General features: G+C 47.6%; 2 protein-coding genes across 4 annotated transcripts; both read right to left on the bottom strand.

Annotated features, from left to right (window-relative positions):
- Positions 1 to 400: 400 nt before the first annotated feature.
- LOC133967361 (transmembrane protein 237A-like) lies at positions 401 to 5,931 on the bottom strand. Of its 2 annotated transcripts, none has more exons than XM_062402774.1 (11): positions 5,771 to 5,931; positions 4,683 to 4,785; positions 3,872 to 4,000; positions 3,575 to 3,677; positions 2,581 to 2,735; positions 1,749 to 1,869; positions 1,483 to 1,674; positions 1,057 to 1,130; positions 880 to 967; positions 649 to 770; positions 401 to 577 (listed from the first exon to the last, which is right to left on the bottom strand). In XM_062402774.1, exons 2-11 carry the CDS (start codon positions 4,750 to 4,752, stop codon positions 510 to 512), a joined length of 1,122 nt encoding a protein of 373 aa, XP_062258758.1. In that variant the 5' UTR covers positions 4,753 to 4,785; positions 5,771 to 5,931; the 3' UTR covers positions 401 to 509. The 2 variants fall into 2 exon arrangements, with proteins under 2 accessions (XP_062258758.1, XP_062258759.1); XM_062402775.1 differs by having other exon boundaries at positions 3,872 to 4,441; positions 5,771 to 5,929.
- Positions 5,932 to 6,716: 785 nt separating this feature from the next.
- On the bottom strand, positions 6,717 to 19,617 carry LOC133966794 (MAGUK p55 subfamily member 4-like). Of its 2 annotated transcripts, XM_062401812.1 has the most exons (21): positions 19,503 to 19,617; positions 19,064 to 19,099; positions 18,626 to 18,747; positions 18,438 to 18,515; positions 18,164 to 18,247; positions 14,585 to 14,716; positions 11,499 to 11,580; positions 11,212 to 11,297; positions 10,755 to 10,826; positions 10,488 to 10,684; positions 10,212 to 10,270; positions 9,904 to 9,921; positions 9,484 to 9,516; positions 9,351 to 9,371; positions 9,089 to 9,127; positions 8,766 to 8,933; positions 8,243 to 8,323; positions 7,937 to 8,030; positions 7,436 to 7,544; positions 7,199 to 7,333; positions 6,717 to 7,093 (listed from the first exon to the last, which is right to left on the bottom strand). In XM_062401812.1, exons 2-21 carry the CDS (start codon positions 19,083 to 19,085, stop codon positions 6,908 to 6,910), a joined length of 1,818 nt encoding a protein of 605 aa, XP_062257796.1. In that variant the 5' UTR covers positions 19,086 to 19,099; positions 19,503 to 19,617; the 3' UTR covers positions 6,717 to 6,907. The 2 variants fall into 2 exon arrangements, with proteins under 2 accessions (XP_062257796.1, XP_062257797.1); XM_062401813.1 differs by lacking the exon at positions 10,755 to 10,826.
- Positions 19,618 to 23,569: the final 3,952 nt, after the last annotated feature.

Here is a 23,569-nt window from a genome sequence, read left to right as displayed (position 1 = left end):
TGCGAGCAGCGCGTTCACACGACTGCTGCTGAGGGGGCGAGCAGCGCGTCCACAGGACCACTGCTGCTGCTTTCTCTGATTCACCTGATTCCCTCCTCCTCCTCACACCTGAGTTACTACAGGTGAAGTGTTGAAGCTGCATCTTATTTTCTTTTTGAAAAGAGTCAAGTTCATCACAAGTTTCCATGATCATCAAAGTATGAAGGCACAATGGGAATCAGCAGCAACCACGAGAACCTGACTCTTTCTTATGGAATATGGAAACATAAAATATAGCTCATCTTTCTGACTGGGTCTAAATCTGTAGCACATGAATACATATACAATATGGGCTACAAATACCTATGTATCCGAGCAGTGGCTCCATTCTGTGGCAAAAAGCTGTAAACACACCCCACACTGAACATGAGCAATATTTCTTTAATTACAAAATGACTCAACACAATGCACTATGCGAGGAACTGTACAAAAACAAACATGAAACACAGAAGAAAAAGAAACTAAGTGAATCAGGCAGAAACGTCCAAGTTCTCCTCTCCTCTCGAGGAACCCTCCACCTCCATCGTCATCAAGAACTCTGAGAGGGAAACAGCAAATTAACACACACAAACACATACACACTGACACACACGCACACACTATCGTCACCTTCTGTGTAGTCGATATCCGGTCGTGTGGAAATGACGGCCCAGGCCAAGCCCACCAACAGCGCCACCACCAGGTTCACCACCATCCACGGCCGCAGGATCTGCTCCTCTGAACCTGGAGGCCTGGAGGACACACAGCTCTTTATTTCTCAACTTATTTCCTATCTTTTAAAAAAGTTTTAGGAAGATTATAGCATTTTCATGAAATTCAAATTTTGAAGAGAGTTGTCACCACAGAGTCTCGTTGGCTGAAGGATAAAGGTTGATACGGTCACTGGTCATCTGTTGACTGAGGGACAGGATCAGGGCGATAAAGTATACTGTAAACAAAGGGAGGAAAACTCTTCATCACATCATCATCACCATCATCATCTTCCTCACCATCATCACCATCATCTTCATCACTTACAGAACGAGGCCAGAGCAGCAGGGTCGAGTGTGAGGAATCCTCTCAGAGCCATCGAGGCCTTGGCCAGGTTCACTCTGCAGGAGAGACGAAGATGTTTGTTTCCTTTCTGTTTATTTTAAATGGAAATAGATGAGTTGAAATGTTCCTAAAGATCTCAATCATCCAGGTCATGACATCTTCAGGTATCGAACATTTGAACATAGACCTGTGTGTACGCATTACAACCATCAAACTCAACCTGTTGCATCCAATGTGTCATTGTGTTATCCATAGTAGAGCCACACACACACACACACACACACACACACACACACACACACACACACACACACACACACACACACACACACACACACACACACACACACACACACACACACACACACACACACACACACACACACACACACACACACACACACACACCTATCAAACGCCGACACAGTGCTGATGGCCAGCAGCAGGTAGAGCAGGGACTGGGCGGGGTAGGCCAGTGGGTGGTACTGCTGCAGCAGGTTGGGCAGCGTGGTCATCTGTTCGCCCGCCAACACGTACACAACGATGATGTTCCACACCGCGTAGCCCGCCAGGAAGCCGTGGGAGAACAGACCCATCACCCTGCACCAGAGATAAGGGTTCAGGTTAAGGGGTTAGGTAAGTGGTTCCTATGGTTGAGGTTAAGGGCTGCAGACCTGAAGCCGCTGTGGACCCTCAAAGCGACGTCTCTGGTGGTCCAGAACTGTCTGGGGTCTGTGTAGTCGTCCATCAGCTCCGGGTGTCGGAACTGCTCCACCCGCTCCGCCTGGAAACGCCCTGTGGTCAAAACGCCCTTCGTGAACAAGGGCCAATCGGCTTCGTGGTCATTTCTGAGGCTGTGGACGTTTGACCGGGCTCAGGGCGCCGGAGGAGATTTGGAGAGTCGGCTGAGGTCAGAGGTCAGTGACCCACAACAGTGCCATGGATTATAGAGGCTGCTGCTGTTCTGGGTTACTGACAAATCATCATTGGTTGATTAAATACACTTAAACTGGAACTTATGTAGTAATATCAGTTGGTGTTCCCAGGAAAAGGGAGAAATGACGACCATATTGAAATAAACCTGCAGCATCTTGTCTCTCGTACTCTTACTCAAGTGTAAAATATGATTTACTACGTTGCATTAATCCATCATGTCTCAAGTTACTTGGCTGATCAACACCAAACAGAAACTAGCACCGAGTTTTAGGTCAGTACTTTTGAATTCTGTGTTTACGCTGTGACATCTAAATGTGGGCGTGGCCTGTGACTCAGATGTTTAACATCATCTGCAGACAGTGTCGGAGAAGTCACGTGTTAAGTCAGAGATAAAATAATAAATACATTTTTTCTCCTCATGCAAGAAAAAAGCTGATTTCTTCATTTATAGAACAGAAAATGTTCATTTCAGGAGCTGAACACTCGTCTGGAGGGAGTTGGTTTTAGTTTGCGAATGAAAATGTTCACGTGTGGATGAAGCCAGAGCAATGAAATCTGATCCACACTCACGGTTCCGCTCCACGAAGACTTTGCCGAGCGGCTGGCTGTGGCTGTGGGGGGCGGAGAACAGGGAATGCTGGGGGATGGGTGACTGGGCGTCTGTGATGATGTCGTCATCTTCAGCTCCGACGTCGTCGGTGTAGTGCTCCGCCGCCTTCGGCTTCCTGCACCAAACAATACAGAGGATTTCATTTCACAGAGCAACGCTGAGGAAGTGGGTCAGTAAATTCATGGTCCCCAGAAGATGAGTCTGAAATCGTTAACCCCCACTGTGTCGAGAGATGTGTCGCCAAAACACGAGCCTCACTTATAATCATTGTTATGTTAAGTTACATATTCATTGTGAAGGATTTTGTCACATGTTGTGTAGTTGGTGTTTGTTAAGCAGCAACAGCAGGTTGTTGGGTCCGACTCGTCTAAACAGGAACATGTGGGAACATCATGGGAGGGGCGGAGCCTGGGCAGAGGGGGCGGAGCCTGTAGAGCAGCAGGAGGCAGAACATGTGGTATAAACTCTGCTGTGGAAAGATCAGTGTTGTTGTTTACAGCTCATCCACACCGGCGTCGGCCCTCATCACCAGAAGATCTGGAACCTCCTCGTCTTTCCAAGTGGACATCTTCATCTTCTATGTGTCCGGCTCCTCTTCTTCATCCTGAGATGTTTGTGTTCTTCCAGTTTCACGTCACATGTTAGAAACCTCATCAACACGTCCACTCGCTCACTGGGAAGCTTCCACACATTGTCCTGCTGGTTCCTCACATGGACTCTGACATGTTACACACATTCTACCAGGAGGCTGCAGGAGAAGATCCAGAACATGTCCAGAGAAACTGACTAAGATATTAGTTCTAACATAGAGAACCTGCAGAACATGTGTGGTACATGTGAGGAGGATGTGTGGAACATGTGAGGAACACGTCAGGAACACGTCAGGAACACATCAGGACTAAAATCAGCTGCCCCTTGTATCTATTCTTTCACTTGCTTCGTGCATCTTCTCACCTTTTCCTTTTGGTCTTTCTGGTCACAGCAGCAGTCATCTCCTCTCCGTCCATGGGGGACTCCACCATGTCACCGTTTGGAACGTCTTGTTCTGCTTCCAGGTCTGACACGACATCATGTGACGTGAGGACGTTTAGAACAAAGGGTTATTCTCATTGTTTTAACAGGACACAGTCCAGTGTAGCTTAGTCAGACTCATACAAATACATCTCTTCAGTAGACACTTTCTGAGAAGTCAGCCTTTAAGAGCTCATTCTAAATTTATAAAAGCAGCAGCGGCAGTGGAAACATTTTTACCGATCGTCAGCGCCTTCTTCTTCTTCTTCTTCTTCTGTGGTGCTGGCTCCTGAGGCTCTGGGGTCAGATGGTCTCTGCTCTCAGAGCGACTCCTGGTGGTCAGCTCCTCCATCTCCACCTCCGCACCCACTGAACAAGAAGACAGGAGAACACAGTAGCACACAGGCGAACACAGGAGAACACAGGAGAACACAGTAGAACACAGGAGATCAAAGGAGATCACAGCAGAACAATGGAGAACCCAGTAGAACACAGGAGATCACAGGAGAACAAACGAGAACACAGGAGAACACAGTAGAACACAGGAGATCACAGTAGAACAAAGGATAACACAGGAGATCACAGGAGAACAAACGAGAACACAGGAGAACACAGTAGAACACAGGAGATCACAGTAGAACAAAGGATAACACAGGAGATCAGAGGAGATCACAGGAGAACAAAGGAGAACAAAGGAGAACACAGGAGAACACAGTATAACACAGGAGAACACAGGAGAACACAGTAGAACACAGGAGATCACAGGAGATCACAGGAGAACAATGGAGAACCCAGTAGAACACAGGAGATCTAAGGAAAACACAGGATAACACAGGAGATCACAGGAGATCACAGTAGAACAAAGGAGAACGCAGGAGATCACAGGAGATCACAGGAGATCACAGTAGAACAAAGGAGAACACAGGAGATCACAGGAGAACAAAGGAGAACACAGGAGAACACAGGAGAACACAGTAGAACACAGGAGATCACAGGAGAACATAGTAGAACGTGCTGTGAAGCTGCAGACACAGACTCCTTCTCCTCTCACCTTCTCCCGGCTCCTCTCCGTCGTTCACCTCCTTCTTCGGCCTCTTCTTCTTGCTCCTGCCGGTCGGCATGGTGCAGTCCTCTGAGTGAAGGATCAACAGGATCTGTCAGAGCAGAGATGAGTCAGGTCAGTTCACCAGCGTGTCCACATGCTGCCGTTTGTTTGAGATAACTGGATTAACCTGAGTTCGGAGGACGGTGCTGGGGAAAAGGTTCAGGAAACTTAATAGAAAATTCAAATTCTTCAAACCTTCATCATGAAATTAATTTACTTTTATTTGAGTTTATTTACTTTAGGGAATTTTTCCTTCCGTGTTTCTGAAGATCGTGAAGAGGATAAGCGAGCGAGCTGAAGCACCAGCCACTCGACTCACAGACGTTTGTTATTGAATCTTGTTTGACCTGAACGTCTGAGACCTTAGTAACATTCAGCACTTTCTGTTTCTGTTTCTGAGATCAACACAACATCTGTCCATCGGTGGCTGAGCAGAGTCTGACAGGACATCATGTGACGTGTGGACGTTTAGAACAAAGTGTTACTCTCATTGTTTTAACAGGACACAGTTCAGTGTAGCTCAGAAAGACACTTTCTGAGAAGTCAGCCTTTAAGAGCTCAAACTAGATTCATATTAATTCATTATTAATTAACTGTAAACTCGTTCTTTAATGAGAGGATCATTTACATTCCCAGGTCATTAAATCTACAGTTGTTAAGTTGTTATCAGATTCATGCTAATTCAAACCGTTCCACATTTTATGACCTGACAGTGAACCTGAGAAACTCAGATCAGGAAACATGTGGAGCTGTTAGCATGTTAGCATGTTAGCATGTCTGCAGCTGTATCCCTTCACGGGTGATGAAACCTGAATCTTTGTTTAGTATGAAACCGACAGCATGTGATGATGTTCACAGAAATGTCTAATGTGAACATCATCCCTAGAGGTCGGGTGCTGCACCATGAACGTCTCATCCCTGGAACTGTTGACGGATGAAAACTTAGAGTTACTAAAGGATTTCTTCCTAGTTTGAAAAGAGAAACTAAAAACACACAAACACGTCACGTGGAGATGTGTGGGGGGGATCCTCACCTCTGAGTCTGTGGCTGTGAAGATCAAGTCCACACACGGACCCTCCTTCACCTGGAGTCGGTCATCAACCCAGAAAGGCTCCAGACGACCGATCTGGATCTGGAGATAGAAGCCTGAAGCACAACCAGTCAGAGAGGAGCAGGAGGAGCAGGAGGAGCAGGAGGAGGCCGGAGGCGGGGCTGCAGATTTGAGACTCATCCCCGGGTTTAAGGGGACAGGTGATCAGGGGCTGAGCCGTGACACCAGCCAGGGAGCTCTGTGATTGGTCGGTTGGCTGCCACGTCACCAGCTGGCACAGAAATGGAAGCTAATAATCCGTCACCCTGCTGCTAACAGTTCACTGACCTGAGGTCAGACATGGACCCAGTTACCAAACTCATGGTTTATGGTTCATTGATATTAACAAGTTCATTATACTGTTGTAAACATGTGTGTGTGTGTGTTGTGTGTTCTCTTGTGTTGATACTTCAGAAGAACTCCTCTTCATCAGTGAGTCGTCCTCAAACTCGTCTTCAATCTTCTGTCACTTCTTATCGGTTGTGTGCAGAGCTTTTTATAAATACTCACTTAGTGTGTGAGGCCCGGAGCAGAGCCCCGCCCCCAGGGGACAGGTCAAAGGTCAATCCATCAGGCCACAGAAACCAGGTCACTTAATGAATCCTATAATACACACTCCCTGACGGGCTCAGTGTTCGTAGGACAAGGTTGTAAAGTCCTCAGAGAGACAAACTACTTCCAGACGGTTTGTGGGTTCAGCAGTTTTCTGTGAATGTAAACGTCATGTCATGGTTGTGTGTCTGACACGCCCCAGGTGAGGAAACTAAAAAAAACACAATGACAGCGACACAAGACATTTGAGGAATAACATTGATTTTAATGATGCAACTTTTCCATTCATTTTCAATTCACTTCTTCCTCATCTATGGATCTCTGAAAGAGGCCCCCCCCCCCCCCCCCGCCTCATTTTATCTGCTGCTGTTCATACGACATAAAGTCTCTAATCCTCCTTAAATCTGCTGAGCTACATCTGCACAGGATTAACCTGAGGAACAAACACAGGGGGGAGGGGGGGGCTCTCTTTCACTCTGCACAAAACATGTCACAACGTTTAAAGATATTTATTTAAGGTGTTCGGCTCTAGGCCTCAGGCCGGCTCCAGCTCACAGGAATCCACTGAGGCTCGTTCTGGGCCTGGTGGACGAGGGAGCCCAGCTGCATGCAGGCGTCCTGCAGCTCCTCGTTCACCAGCACGCTGTCGAACAACTGCTTGTACTTTGCCTCCATCTTGTGGGACGTCTCCTCCAGCTCCATGAAGTCTTCCTCCTGCAGGGACAGAGACATGAGCCCGTCCTCACACACTCACCAATAACAAGTTATTTTATCCAACACCTGCGTTAGGACATGTCTCTACAGGACGGAGCCTCTTACTGTGAAAGCTCTGTTGATGGTGCAGTTGGTGATGAGTCGGGCGTCTCTCCTCGTCTGTCTCAGTCTCTCTGGGTCGGGGACTTTGATGAAAATCACGTAAGGCTTCAGTTTTCTCGTCCTCAGCGGCTGGACACTCTGAGGCCAGAGACAGTGTGTCAGCAGGTTTCGAAAGTGTGTGTGTGTCTGTTCAGACTGTTTCTAACGCTGAGTGAATCCGGCTCCTCTTCAGAAACTCACATGTGGTTCCACATCCACGATGCACATCCGTCCCCGTTTCAGCACGTCATCGATGGCGTCAGTGCTCGTCCCGTACAGGTGAGCTTTATATTCACCGTACTCCAAAAACCTACACACACACACACAAACACACACACATACACACACACACACACACACACATACACACACACACACAAACAGCATTGAAAACAATGACTTTCAGTGATTACACCCTTGGAATATAAAACGGGTTTGGAAAGAAGATGTGACGAATAAGACAAAGTGTTTTTATTTAATACTGAACTTTATCTATGACACTCTATGTATTTTATCTGCGTTTTGTGATTTCTGTATGTCTTGTGACTGTTGAAATTGTTTGTATGCTGCTGTCTTGGCCAGGCTTCCCTTGGAAAAGAGGTTGTTGTATCTCAACCGGACCGACCTGGTTAAATAAAGGCAAATAATACGCTCTTTGATAAATGATGATCACTATTAAAAAGTAACAGGAGAGAATCCCACCTGTGGTTACAGACCATGTACTCAAACAACTCTTTGGTGACGAAGTGGTACTCTCTTCCTGTCTGCTCCCCCGCTCTGATTGGACGCGTGGTGTCTGGTGACAAATCAGGTGGATGAATTAAACCAAACATTTTATTTTCTTTGTTTCTCTTTTCGTTTTTCATTCATATAAAAAATGATGTGGCCCTAGTTTACAATTGAACTGATATTTGTATTTTCTATCATAAATTCAACATTAAAAACGATTTCAAATGTGTTATCAGAGTTTAAATGAACTTATGAATGTGTTGAGGCGGTGGTACGTACGAGGTACGGGTCCCTGGAAGGTCGACGGGTTCAGTTTGATGAGTCTCTTCCTCAGTTCACTGACTCCAACTCCTGAGGCCCCTGAGCACAACAGACCGTGATACAGACACACTGATATCAACGTCTGTTACACAGCAGCTGATGAACACACTGTAGTTTCTCAACAAAATGATTTAAAGTCTTGTTTTTTTTTTTTTTTCTATTCTAGAATATTTATAAGACAGAAGAACTGAACACACTAAAAGTCTCGACTTCAGCTTCTCTTAACTGACAGTTTAATTTGATCCAGGTTGTTTCACATCAGATAAAATATCCTCACTTTGTTTCCTGTTGTAAAGAGTCAACATCGTTGTACCTTTGTGTGTCGTAGCACAGAATGTGTGTGTGTGTGTGTGTGTGTGTGTGTGTGTGTGTGTGTGAGTGTGTGTGTGAGTGTGTGAGTCTGGTTGAACATGTTAAGTTGTTAACTCCTCATTGGTTCGTTAGTTCAGGTTGTCAGCAAGTTTAAATATTCCTCTCTCACCAACAAGGACGATGAGACGGTGGTTCTCCTGCGGGGGGCGCTGGTACAGAGCCACCTCCTCATAAGGGGTGGACAGAGTGCTGCTGTTGGGGGAGCAGGAGGTGCAGGACTGTCGTCTCCTCCTGAAGGACGTTCTCCTCCACAGACGGAAAGTTCGACGGAAACCAGCTGAGGAGACATTCGAACAATATGGATTCAAAGAGATTGGCCTCTGTTGACTGTGGAAACTAGAGACACGTGTGACAGCAGCTGTCCCCAGGTTGAGATCCATGTGGACATGAGGTTTAATGTTCATGTGTCCACTGTGTGAGGATGTGTCTCACCCAGGTAGATTCCATCAGTGACATCAGAATCAGCCTCATCTGAACAGAGGAAACATTAAGACTCTTCACTTCACAAGATTCTTTTCAAGAATAAACTCTTCTTTTATTTAACATTAAATACAGACAGCCTTTTTAAGAAACAACATTTAGGTAAAAGTTCATTAAAACACATTTTTACTTCAAGTTTCCATAGACTTTTAAAATGTTTAATAAAACCCAACATGCAGCTTCATGTTTCCTGAGTCTGAACAGACTTACCTACCAAAACTCAGCTCCTCCACATCTGTGGACAGAAGAGAAAAACAAGATGGAAAACAAATAGTGTATCATATAAACTGTATATGTATCATATTTATACAGTTTATATCTGTACGTAGCTCTCAGTCATGTTTTACCTGTGAGGGTGCGTTTGTCCTCAGCATCGTCCTCTGGGACAGACATAAAAAAAAGGACAAAAGTACACAATGAGTCACAAAAAGACAACAAACTGTCAAAGTTTAAATCTACGATGAGAGCATTTCAGACCACTTCTTTTACTTGTAGATGTTTTTTATGAATTTTAATTTACTTGTAACTGTTTTTTTATCATTTTAATTTCTGTTTATATGTTGTGAGTGTAATATTGTGAGTGTACATATGTTATTTGTTGCTGCCTCTTGGCCAGGACTCCCTCGGAAAAGAGGTTTTTAATCTCAATGGGACTTTCCTGGTTAAATAAAGGTCAAATAAAATAAAAAAAGTGTGATTTGATGTTGATGTTGTTGGACGATGTGAATCTTTTAGACTTTAGGACAAGATGTTCCCTTGTTACTCACCGTTCTCAGCCAGCGTCACTGTCGTCAGCAGAGGGAACAGAGAGAAGACACAACTGTTAGAAAAGACTCACACATTGATCCTGATCAGTCACAGCATCAGTTGTTTTCTACAGTTTTCAGTTCAGTTCATTCAGAAAGTTCACGGTGACAAAACAAACCAGAGTTTTATAAATTTGTTGTAAATTCAATTTGTTGAGACACTTTAATCTCAGCGTCCTCCTGGATCCTGTTGAACTTGGGGCGGGGGGGGGGGGGGGGGGGACTTGCTGATTGCACTGAGCTGAGTGGTATTAACAGTGAGTTCTCACAGGGCCGGATGCAGCTGTGGCCCGGTGAGGGCTGACTCCACCACTGCTCCCTCTGTTTACTGTGGAGGACAAAGACACAATGTTGTTTAAAAGCTCCTGTCAAACCGTCAATGACACACAAATGTTCACTAAAGAATTCTTTAAGTTAAGAAACACCGACTCGACTGTTTGAAATTGAAATTTCGATCGTACACAAATGTAAAACAGGACAAAAGCAGTAACTCAGCCGAAGCAGTGCATCTGTGTGGTTCAGGTGATAGCCTGATCCGGTGTCACCTCTTCAACATGCTGGCAGAGGGAATGAGTCCGGCACAGGACACGGAGCACGGCAGCTTCCTGGCCTGCCACCACCGGCCGTCCGACTGGTCAACCACCTCCAGCAGGTCTCCTCGGCTGAACGCCATCCCTGCGTCCGGACACGGGATGGACGAGTCCTGCAGGGGGCAGTAGTCCACCATGGCCTTCATGTACACCTGACGGAAAGACACAAAGTTTAGAGACAGAACTTTTTAAGGAGGGATCCTCCGAGGTTCTGTCTCTCACCGACATGTGGCTGCTGCTGCTCTGAGCTGCGTTTGGAACGACCTTGAACAGGATCGTTCCCTGAGAGTTGATCTGAGGAAACAAAGCAACTCAACTCAGATGAAAACGTCATTTCACATCAAACTGGTTATTAAACACTGGGCAGATTCTGTGCTTTTTATCAAATTACATTTTAATAAAAAATCACCCATCAACATTTCCCGAGGTGGATAATGTAGATAATTCAATTACTTGCAAATAGAGACACCACAATGTGGGATAGTCCCTCAAATGTGTTTTGTCATCAAAACTAACTTACCAGAAATAAGTATAATATTCATTATGCAGAGTGCAAGCGACTGTCGGTGTGAACGTGGAATCTCACAAACCGTTTGTCTTATTGACTTCACACAATAATACAACATGTCTTCTTCCAGGTCCTCATTAAAGTACAGCAGCATGTAATTCAATTTCCTACCAGGATCTGGATGACCTGCTCCGGCTCCAGACCCAGCACCGGGTTACCGTTCACCTCCACGACCAGATCCCCAGGATGGAGGAGTCCTGAGACACACACACAGTCAGGTTGTTTCCCAGAGACTGACTCTGACTTTAACCATAGTTACTACTTACCTTAACCTAAACTCAACCATACCTTTAAACATGTCTTTACCTTAAAATTAAATGATTTGTATTATAGGGACTTGCTTTTGTCCTCATAAAGAAGGCACACACACACACACACCCTTTCTGGCTTCCTCTCACCGCTGCGGTCGGCCAGTCCTCCATGAATCACTCTGGCGATGAAGATCCCTCCGGTCTCCTCGTCCCTCCTTATCGTCGCCCCCTGTCCGACCAGTGAACACAACTTTAACTTCCACTTTCATTTTGGCAACAAATACCAGGTTTTAGTGAAGCTTTGAATGATGAGATGGAAAATACAAGGAGTTGAAAATGGAGAGATGGGAAATCAGAGATGAGGAAATGAGCCTTCAAAACAACTGCTGGAGCAGCTTGAAGTTAGTAATTAACGTTGATCCTGAGAGAAATGAACAGAATGACGTCTTTTAGGAGCTGAAACGTTTCACTCACAGAAAAACACCAAAACAAACGTCCACCTCGTTGGTTCAGGTCAAGACATTTTCCTCTGACATCTCTGCTGTGGCCTGACATGCTCTGTGTTTCTATTCTGAGCAAATTCTCCAAAATACTACTTGACATGGAACTTTTTTGCAATATACATTATATTTGATATAATATATATATACTGTATATATTGTAGCACTGTGGTTAAGCCCCTTCACGGCACTGAGACTGCTTTTACTACAGCTTGAAATGGTGTCAGCATAGAAACTGATTCAAAGAATACTTCAGTATAAAAGGGATTCTGTCAGTTTTCCACAGAATAGTCGTGAAAACCTTGTTGTGATTGGATCAAATCACTGACACAGGAGCCACTGACGGATCAATGCTTGGACCTCTGTTGTTGACATATGTGGGTGGGTGGGGGGGGAGTTCACCACTTTTTAACTGCACACATATTTATATATTCTGTGTGTATTCATCGATATGATGACGATAATGACGATGGTCATGGTTCCTGGATGAAATGGTTAATGTGGTTTGAGGGAATAACACTTTTCAGTACCTTTAAATATTTTGAATATTTCCACATCGAGGATTCGATCCAGTGACTAAAACCAATGTTTGCTGTGTGAGAGTTGATCTGCTTCTGGTGGTGAAAACCTTAAAATGCTGGTGGGAATTATATGGTTCCTTTTTGTGAAACATTTTCTCATCACTTTCTAATATTCACAAAGCAAAAGATTTACTGGTTTATCAGTCAGTTTCTGTTTCTGAGCCAGAGCAGACGAGGAGAGGAGTTTGTTTTCGGCCTATTTCTTCTTATTCTTCTTCTTCCCCTGCTTCTCCTTCTTCTTCTTGACTGTTAAACAACCTGTGCTGTTATGGTCTTCTTCATCCCCCAGAGAGACTCTAGAAACTGATCCATTACTGTACCTCATTTGTCCATTACTGCCATTAGCACTTGCCCTGTGGGTGGCACCAGACATCACCACCGTCCTCTTCGAGCCTCCGTTTGTTTGTTTTGGACTCTTGGACGTTGGAAAGCTGTCGGCACAGGAGCTGACGGACGACGATGAAGAGGAAGAGGAGGAGCGAGAAGTAGAAGAAGGGGAGGATGACAGGTGCCGTGGGTAAGGTGTGGGAGGTTTGCGGACCACTTTTGGAGACATTGAGGAGACTCTTGGAGGAGGTGGGGGAGGAGGGTGCTGTCTCGGCCTGAGTGGCGGTGATGACTCTGGGTGTTTGCTGGCCACAATGAGCCCCTGGAGCTTGTCAACCACCTCAGCGAGCAGGTTGAGCGCCTGGGCGTTCTCCTCCACGCTGTCTGTGATCAGCTCGGTCACTGCGACCATCTTGTGTCCAAGGTGGCGAACGTCCTGGGTGCCGTGCTCGATGCTGCTGGCCGGCGTCTGAACCGTGGCCCTGAGCTCCTCAACGCTGCACTGCTTGGTGAGAGCTCGAGACTGAGGAAGCTCATTGAGGTTTAGTTGGAGATGCTGGTTTTGTGTCAGTTTCGGTTGATTCCTGCATCCATGGTGACGAGGTGCGGTGGAGTAGTAGTGTGTGTTGGGACGATTGACTGTCTCTCGGTGGTGTTTGTTATGAGGTGCAGTCTGCCTGGCAGGGATGGGGAGCGTGCTGACACTCTGCTGATGGGTGCAGCACTGAGCTGCAGGACTGGAAGATGCAGTTTGGGCACGAACAGGACTCATCCCAGGACAAGATGGAGCCCTGCCGGGGGTGGGGATGTTCCTCGATTGTCCTCCTGTCGTCCCCTTTTGGTACAGGACTGGGGAGCTGGGCAGGCTGACACTGAAAGCCAGGAGAGGAGGAGGAGGGTAGGCATAGTCATCACGGCTTGCTCCAGCTGCTTCGCCCCCATTGGGTTTGGTTTTCTCTGAAAATGAACCTCCATGCACAGAGGATGGAGACAAGGACGAGAGATGCCAAGAGAAAAGTGAACTAGGTGTAATTAACAGGATTAAAAAGAAGAATTAAAGAACAGGAAACACTAAAGAAGCCAAATGATGACGAGATGTGAAAATAAAGAGGATTTGTGATGAGTTGAGCGTCTGCAAGTCTATTTAGTGGATGAACGACCAAATGAAGAAATGATCAGATGATTAATTGTTGACCGTCCTCTCCTCCTCTTACCGGCACGGGACGCAGGACTAAAGACGGAGGGAGCTGATTGGTTGAGCTTGTTCTTCCACAGCTCTGTGGTCTGCGGGCACAAACAGCAGCTTCCTGTTGACTGATAGCGAGGCAGGAAGGGGCGGGACCTGTCTCCTCTGGGGACGGGCAACAGCCTGGCTTCACTTTCAGTCACGCTGAGCTCCTCCCCCGACCACGCCCGTCGGCCAGGGGCGAGGCGCTCCAGTGTGAGGCGCCGGAGGCTGCTCCAGCGTCTACGAAGCACGCCCACTCCATCGCCTACACTCGCTCTGCGCTCTGATGCGTTCTTGGTGAGGGAAAGATAAGAAAAACTATGAAGACTGATAATTCTGTTCTATTTAGTCTTCTAATCCTTTTATTTTGTGCTCAGGACCTGATTTCACCTCCTCACCTGTATTTGTGGTTATTTTGGGTTCAAAGTGAAATCATCCGACCTCTGTTATATCATACTTGTTGTGTTTTTACATTGATTTTCAAACCTTCAGAAATCTGTAGTTTAAATTAAAGGTGATGGTATGTTTTATATATTTGCCTGTTGGTGGCGTCATATCCCTTTTGTGCATGTGAAACAATGAAATCCTCTGTCTCACCAGCGGCTGGTTGTTCTTCACTAGACACACGATCCTCATGGCCTCCTCATCCTCAGGTAACTGCTCAGGCAGCGGAGGTAAGACAGGTCCATAATCTGACTGGGCCACGCTGTCATGGGACGACAGGAGAGCCTGACAGGTACAGACAGACAGGGAGTCAGGGGGTGAGAACAGACCAGGGGGTGAGGTACAGACCTGGGGTGAGGTACAGACCAGGGGGTGAGTCTGGACCAGGGGGTGAGGTACAGTCCAGGGGGTGAGTTCAAGCCAAAGGATGAGGTACAGACCTGGTTTGAGGTACAGACCAGGGGGTAAGGTACAGACCTGGGGTGAGGTCCAGACCAGGGACTGAGGTACAGGCCCGGGGGGTGAGGTACAGACCAGGGGATAAGGTACAGACCTTGGTTGAGGTACAGACTAGGAGATGAGTATAGACCAGGGGTGAGGTACAGACCTGTGGTGAGGTACAGACTGGGGGCTGAGGTACAAACCAGGGGGTGAGTCTAGACCAGGGGGTGAGGTACAGACCAGTGCGTGAGGTACAGACCTGGGGTGAGGTTCAGACCAGAGGGTGAGGTACAGACCAGGGGGTGAGTCTAGACCAGGGGGTGAGGTACAGACTAGGGGATGAGGTACAGACCAGGGTGTGAGGTACAGACCAGGTTGTGAGGTACAGACCAGGGGGTGAGTACAGACCAGGGGATGAGGTACAGACCAGGGGATGAGGTACAGACCAGGGGGTGAGTACAGACCTGGGTTGAGGTACAGACCAAGGGTAGAGGTTAAGACCAGGGGGTGAGTACAGACCAGGGGATGAGGTACAGACCAGGGGGTGAGGTACAGACCGGGGGTTATTACAGACCAGGGGATGAGGGAGAGACCAGGGGATGAGGTACAGACCAGGGGGTGAGGTACAGACCAGTGGGTGAGGTACAGACCAGGTGGCGAGGTACAGACCGGGGGTTAGTACAGACCAGGGGATAAGGTACAGACCTTGGTTGAGGTACAGACTAGGGGATGAGTATAGACCAGGGGTGAGGTACAGACCTGTGGTGAGGTACAGACTGGGGGCTGAGGTACAAACCAGGGGGTGAGTCTAGACCAGGGGGTGAGGTACAGACCAGTGCGTGAGGTACAGACCTGGGGTGAGGTACAGACCAGGGGGTGAGGTACAGACCAGGGGTGAGGTACAGACTGGGGGCTGAGGAACAAACCAGGGGGTGAGTCTAGACCAGGGGGTGAGGTACAGACCAGTGCGTGAGGTACAGACCTGGGTTGAGGTACAGACTAGGGGATGAGTATAGACCAGGGGTGAGGTACAGACCTGTGGTGAGGTACAGACTGGGGGCTGAGGTACAAACCAGGGGGTGAGTCTAGACCAGGGGGTGAGGTACAGACCAGGGGGTGAGGTACAGACCTGGGGTGAGGTACAGACCAGGGGGTGAGGTACAGACCAGGGGGTGAGTCTAGACCAGGGGGTGAGGTATAGACCAGGGTGTGAGGTACAGACCAGGGGATGAGGTACAGACCAGGGTGTGAGGTACAGACCAGGTTGTGAGGTACAGACCAGGGGGTGAGTACAGACCAGGGGATGAGGTACAGACCAAGGGTAGAGGTTAAGACCAGGGGGTGAGTACAGACCTGGGTTGAGGTACAGACCAAGGGTAGAGGTTAAGACCAGGGGGTGAGTACAGACCAGGGGGTGAGGTACAGACCAGGGGGTGAGGTACAGACCGGGGGTTATTACAGACCAGGGGATGAGGGAGAGACCAGGGGATGAGGTACAGACCAGGGGGTGAGGTACAGACCAGTGGGTGAGGTACAGACCAGGTGGTGAGGTACAGACCGGGGGTTAGTACAGACCAGGGGATGAGGTACAGACCAGGGGATGAGGTACAGACCAGGGGGTGAGGTACAGACCAGGGGGCGAGGTACAGACCAGGGGGTGAAGTATAGACCAGGGTGTGAGGTACAGACCAGGGGATGAGGTACAGACCAGGGAATGAGGTACAGACCAGGGGTTGAGTACAGACCAGGGGGTGAGGTCAGACCAGGGGATGAGGTACAGACCAGGGGTTGAGTACAGACCAGGGGGTGAGGTACAGACCAGGGGATGAGGTACAGACCAGGGGTTGAGTACAGACCAGGGGGTGAGGTACAGACCAAGGGGTGAGGTACAGACCAGGGGGTGAGGTACAGACCAGGGGGTGTGTACAGACCAGGGGATGATGTATAGACCAGGGTGTGATGTACAGACCATGGGATGAGGTACAGACCAGGGGGTGGGGTACAGACCAGGGGGTGAGGTACAGACCAAGGGGTGAGGTACAGACCAGGGGGTGAGTACAGACCAGGGGGTGAGTACAGACCAGGGGATGATGTATAGACCAGGGTGTGAGGTACAGACCGGGGGTTAGTACAGACCAGGGGATGAGGTACAGACCAGGGGATGAGGTACAGACCAGGGGTTGAGTACAGACCAGGGGGTGAGGTACAGACCAGGGGGTGAGTACAGACCAGGGGGTGAGGTACAGACCAAGGGGTGAGATACAGACCAGGGGGTGAGGTACAGACCAGGGGTAGAGGTACAGACCAGGGGGTGAGTACAGACCAGGGGGTGAGGTACAGACCAGGGGTTGAGGTACAAACCAGGGGATAAGGTATAGACCAGGGTGTGAGGTACAGACAAGAGAATGAGGTACAGACCAGGAGGGGAGGTACAGACTAGGGGTTAAGTACAGACCAGGGGGTGAGGTACAGACCAGGGGGTGAGTACAGACCAGGGGATGATGTATAGACCAGGGTGTGAGGTACAGACCGGGGGTTAGTACAGACCAGGGGATGAGGTACAGACCAGGGGATGAGGTACAGACCAGGGGTTGAGTACAGACCAGGGGGTGAGGTACAGACCAGGGGGTGAGTACAGACCACGGGGTGAGGTACAGACCAAGGGGTGAGATACAGACCAGGGGGTGAGGTACAGACCAGGGGTAGAGGTACAGACCAGGGGGTGAGTACAGACCAGGGGGCGAGGTACAGACCAGGGGTTGAGGTACAGACCAGGGGGTGAGTACAGACCAGGAGATAAGGTATAGACCAGGGTGTGAGGTACAGACAAGAGAATGAGGTACAGACCAGGGGGTGAGGTACAGACTAGGGGTTGAGTACAGACCAGGGGGTGAGGTACAGACCAGGGGTAGAGGTACAGACCAGGGGGTGAGTACAGACCAGGGGGTGAGATACAGACCAAGGGTTGAGGTACAGACCAGGGGGTGAGTACAGACCAGGGGATAAGGTATAGACCAGGGTGTGAGGTACAGACAAGAGGATGAGGTACAGACCAGGGGGTGAGGTACAGACTAGGGGGCGAGGTACAGACCGGGGCTTAGTACAGACCAGGGGTTGAGTACAGACCAGGGGGTGAGGTAAAGACGTGGGTTGAGGTACAGGCCAGGGGGTGAGTACAGACTAGGGGTTGAGGTACAGGCCAGGGGGTGAGGTACAGACCAGGGGGTGAGTACAGACCAGGGGGTGAGTACAGACCAGGGGGTGAGTACAGACCAGGGGGTGAGTACAGACCTGCAGGTGAGGACACTCCAGCAGACTGGACAGTTCTTGGGCCTCAGCTGATGGACGGTGAAGTCTCTGGATCTCAGCCATGATCTGAAGGAACAGACACAGAATTCGATTCTTCTTCTTCTCTCTCATGTTCTTCACGTGTGTTTGAACTGCGACTCCAACGAATTGACCCGACAGACGTCGTGTTTTTGCATCGGAAGCAGCTGACGTGATACACGTGGTTTCACCAGATTCCAGTCGTGAGCAGAATCATGGAACATGTGTGAGTATGAACCTGGTGAGAAAGGCCTGAGGCGTAAAGCAGGAAGGGGCTGGGCGTCGACCGCTGGAACCGCAACAGGCACTCGTACATCTGGAGGGAGGAAGCAGGAAATGACATCATCAGTGGCTCTAGGGAGGAGACGCCAAGTGACACCAAAAGTGGACAGGTGTTGCTGCGTGTCAGTGGCCACGGCATCGAACCTTCAGCAGCGAGCTCAGCCATGGGGCCGTCAGGAGGTCCCGGAGCAGCTGCGCACTGCCGACCTTTCTGCTGATGGCTTCACCCACATCCTCCACCACACTGAACAGCACCTCGCTGACACCTGCACACACACACACACACACACACACACTTTATCTATTGCTGCATTTGACATGTATAGAACTGGAAATAATAATAGTAACAATTGTTCTGACTCTTGTGTCACCTGACGCCTCATGATCCCTCACTGTTTCTAATCCTTCGAATGATTCATGAATCATGATTTACAAATCACACATGTTTAGAGGACTGATATTGATGAGTCTCTGAAGTGATGTTCTCGTTTACTTCATACTTCATACTACAGACCATCCAAATGAGTGTGTGTGTGTGTGTGTGTGTGTGTGTGTGTGTGTGGGTGTGTGTGTGTGTCTCACCATCCTCCATTGCTTGTCTCATGGTGATGGTCTCCACTGAAAACATATCAATTAAAATGTAAATAACCAGAGTGTGACTCAGTGAGGCTCAACCCTCAAAGCTGCAACAAATCACACACACACATAAATATCAGAGCTCTACACATGTCTTCTATCTCACAAACAAACAAACACACAAACAGGGCTGATAATAAATAGAATTTCATCAGGATGAATCAGAGGAAACACTTCACTAATTAGTATATTCAAAATAAGACCTGGATCATTTTAATACTCAGTCTGTGATGCTGCTTCCTGTGGCGCCGTCGTCACATCAGTGTCAGTGTCAGTTGGTCAAACACTTTGGTTACCGTTGTCATTGCTTACACTGACAACTAGAGCACACAGAGACACACACAGACACACAACCACAGTCAAATGTAAAACAAGACAAGCTCACCAGTGCCTCTGTCTCAGCTGATGTTTCTGTGTGTGACTGACACGGATGTGATTTTACTACCAAACCAAAACACACACTAATCCTCTCTAACACGACTTAATCCAGCAACCACCAACCCCCCCTCTCTCTCTTCAGCCCCCTCTCTCTCTTCAGCCCCACCCCCCCTCTCTCTTCGTCTCTTTGCCCTCTTTTAGGATTTTTAAAGTCCTTCCCTTTCCCCCCAATCCCCCCAGCCTCCTGCCACTCACTCCATCTGCTGCTGTGTTCTTTATCCACCTCTCCACACCTCCTCCCTCTGTCTAATGGCTTCCTCCATCTATCGTCCACTCACGCTCTCTCTCACTTTAAGTACTTCAACAGATCACAAAGCTCCTTAACTCTTTGCTGCTTTTAGCCACACTCAAACACACACACACACACACACAAACACACAAACACACACACACACACACACACACACACAAACACACAAACACACACACTCACACACACACAAACACACACACAAACACACCAACACTCAGTCACTCACTCACACACACACACACAAACACACACACACACACACACACACACACACACACACAGGAAACAGAGAACAAAGCACAAACACGCATAATAATAGTTGCAATAAATTACATTTCACTGCAGCATCTGGGTCTTCAAGAGACCAGCCGTTATCAGCTGTGTGTGTGTGTTTGTGTTTCTGTGTGTGTGTGTGTGTGTGTGTGTGTGTGTATATGTGTGTGTGTGTGTGCCTGTGCGTGTGTGTGTATGTGGGTTTGTGTGTGTGCTGTCACTGGGTCACCTCCTCAGTGATTACAGTTTTTCTAGATTGCTTAAGCAAGATTTTGAAAACAAGGCCCGGTGTTTCAAAACTCTACACACAATTAGTAAAACCACACAGCCAATCAGCAGAACACCTCAGATCCTTTGCAACATTAAACACTCTTGTAAAAACTATACACTAATTTAGTAAAACCATATTTTGTTACCATTTGAAACACACACGCTTCATATGACTTAATTCTGTTTTGACCAGTTACACTGCTGTTGCTAACCTAACATTTTAGTAATTCCAGTTCTAAGTGAATGGAGTACTGTAAGTGAGGTACACAGAGAAAGTGCAAATACACAATAAATTCGCCAAACACTACACAAGACCGATGCTGCAGACTCATGAAAATAGAATTTATTTCTTTCCATATCACCAAATCAGTCAACATGTCAACATGGAGAATTATGGGGTGCCGTTTGTAAAACAACTCACGCTGAAAACAACAGCAACATTTTGTCACATTTGTTTAAAAAACTGGTGTGAATTTTTTAGAGTCACTTTTTTGCACATTTACAACAATATTTTTCAACTTAGAGATATTTTAAATATTTAAATACAAATGTTAAATGTTACATTTTAAATCTAAATGCTTAATCTAAATGTGAAATATAAATCTAAATGGTAAATCTAAATGATAAATCTAAATGTTTCGGGTGAAACAAAAAATTTAAAAACTAATATGCAAATTAAAATGCCGGTAACAGGAAGTAACAAAATAAAAGCTCAAGGAGGTCTGTGTCAGCGGATCCAGGCCATTGTAAAGGTCGCCGGCCAGCGTAGTGGGAACATCACAATGTGTGCTGCAATGAATCACCATGGGGTCTTGCACCGTCACACCCACCTAGGGTTCTATAACGCTGCCCGTCTCCTGGTCTTCCTGGATGGCCTGCATGACCTGCTGGTACCACCTGGTCAGAGAGATGACCCACAGAGGATCCATCACATTATCATCTGGGACAATGTGAGCTTTCAAGTGCGTGACTGGTTCCAGGACCACCCACATTCTTCCGTTCTTTACCTTCTACCTTCTACTCCTTTCCTGAATCCTATTGAGGAATTATTTTCAGCTTGGAGGTGGAAGGTATATGAACGGAACCCACAGGACCGGGTCCCACTGCTCCAGGCCATGGAGGAGGGCTGTGGCGACGTGAGTGCCGAGGCCTTTCAGCATTTTGTGTGTGAGGTTTTTAGTTTTCTGTGTGCAGTTTTGAGAAAGCCATTATTGTTTTGAAAAAATTGTGTTAACAATTAACATGTCTCTAGATCAGAACATCTCCCGTGCTCAGAGCTCACTGTGGGTCTCTCCGAGCGAGTGGGCGGGGTCGGAGCGCCGGGACACACACACTAACACGTTCACAAAATGGAACTCATGTTTTCATATGGTACACACAGACATATTTTCAATGACACACACATACCATTAATGGAGTACACACAACTAAGCACTTGCTTGCACACAACCAAGCATTTACAGCACACTGAAGTGCAAAACTGAAAACACAATCATCGAAATGGAACACACCATGTGAATGACAGTGACTGGAGAAGGAGACATTTCTCCTTTTGTAAATGTCTAAGTGTAGGCCCACTTTTTTCATAGTCAAACATAAAACAGCACACAAATATGAAGCAAAAAAAGGTTTATTTCGGTACTGTCACGACTACCTAGCTCACAGTAGTCATAACATAGGGAAGACAGATACCGTCGGGTAACGTTTTAACAATACTTCAAGTTTATTTACAAAATAGATAGAAAAGACAGGTGCAGGCAGCCTTACAGCGTCAGGCCAGAGCAGGAATAGAGCTCTTTGAGGTTCCGGGACACTGTTTATATAGTGATGGCCATCACCTGGAGCGCCGCCCCTCATTAACCACAGCCTGCATCTCCAGCTACTCCTACATGTTGAATGGAGAAAACAGGAGACATGCACACATAGGAACCACAGAGCCTAGTGTCAAAGCCGGGGCGTCACAGTACACACAGAGAACTGTACTGTAAACCCGGCCTGCTCAACCCCCCCCCCTCCCCCTTCACAAAAATGAATTAGCCATCAGGCCTTCGGTACCTGTCTGGCCAGAGGGCCTCATCCACCTCACAGGCAATGTTCCTCCTGTCCAAGCAGCATTGGAAGAAACACCTCGAGTGGCGCATGAAGCCCTGACAGGCCTTGACACTCACGTCGCCACAGCCCTCCTCCATGGCCTGGAGCAGTGGGACCCGGTCCTGTGGGTTCCGTTCATATACCTTCCACCTCCAAGCTGAAAATAATTCCTCAATAGGATTCAGGAAAGGAGTAGAAGGTAGAAGGTAAAGAACGGAAGAATGTGGGTGGTCCTGGAACCAGTCACGCACTTGAAAGCTCACATTGTCCCAGATGATAATGTGATGGATCCTCTGTGGGTCATCTCTCTGACCACGTGGTACCAGCAGGTCATGCAGGCCATCCAGGAAGACCAGGAGACGGGCAGCGTTATAGAACCCTAGGTGGGCATGACGGTGCAAGACCCCATGGTGATTCATGCAGCACACATTGTGATGTTCCCGGGACACGCTGGCCAATGAGGTTTCTGCCCCGCCTCCTCTTCACCAGGTTGAATCCCACCTCATCAATAAAGATGTACTGGTACAACACATCAGCTGTGTCATGCTCCTGGATCCACTGACACAGACAGCACGAGAATGCAAGTTACAGTATGGACACAGAGAGGTCAACACAGTGGGCTACAGTGACACACTGTAGAAAAGGAACAATATTGGAATACAGGTACAATACATCCATGTGTCAGAGCTGAATGTTGGTACTTACAAGCACAAACTCTCACTGTAACTCCTTCATGCCTGTGTTCCGTTCAAATGGGACCCTGAACACTTGTTTCATCACATGTCAGTCCTATGAAGAATACGGTCCAATGTAGAGAGGCTCACGGTCTGGACGTTTCTAGATGATGCATGGTCAGCCAGGATCCTAGTTTTTATTTATCTGACTGTGATAGAGTTGTTATGACGAACCATATCTACAATTCCAGTCTCCTGTTGGGCTGTGAAAATGAGGTGAAATTGCTCAACAGACCTGAATGTTAAGAGATTTGAGTATTTGTGTGTTGTAGGTTGACGCTTTAAGATTTAACTTGAGAAGTGTGTGCAACAACTGAACATTGTGTGTAGTGTTTTGAAAAACAAGTTGATGTGTAATTGACATCAGAGTGTAAAGAAGGAAAGTCAGATTCT

This window comes from Platichthys flesus, chromosome 13 (genome assembly GCF_949316205.1).
Source record: "Platichthys flesus chromosome 13, fPlaFle2.1, whole genome shotgun sequence".
Classification (NCBI taxonomy): domain Eukaryota; kingdom Metazoa; phylum Chordata; class Actinopteri; order Pleuronectiformes; family Pleuronectidae; genus Platichthys; species Platichthys flesus.
Note: the sequence above shows the minus strand (reverse complement) of the source record. Positions and strands in the feature narration are given on the sequence as shown.

Bases quoted from the DNA above. Each gene is read 5' to 3' on its own strand.
- LOC133966794 (XM_062401812.1), bottom strand. From the start codon at position 19,085: ATGAGACAAGCAATGGAGGATG. The intron at 8,934-9,088 runs GTGAGACACATC...ATGTCTCCTCAG, and splicing joins CACTGATGGAATCTACCTGG to CTGGTTTCCGTCGAACTTTC. The intron at 8,324-8,765 runs GTGAGAGAGGAA...TGTTGTGCTCAG, and splicing joins CCGTCTCATCGTCCTTGTTG to GGGCCTCAGGAGTTGGAGTC.
- LOC133967361 (XM_062402774.1), bottom strand. From the start codon at position 4,752: ATGCCGACCGGCAGGAGCAAGAAGAAGAGGCCGAAGAAGGAGGTGAAC. The intron at 2,736-3,574 runs GTGAGAAGATGC...TGTTTGGTGCAG, and splicing joins AGAAAGACCAAAAGGAAAAG to GAAGCCGAAGGCGGCGGAGC. The intron at 1,675-1,748 runs GTCTGCAGCCCT...TCTCTGGTGCAG, and splicing joins AGGGTCCACAGCGGCTTCAG to GGTGATGGGTCTGTTCTCCC.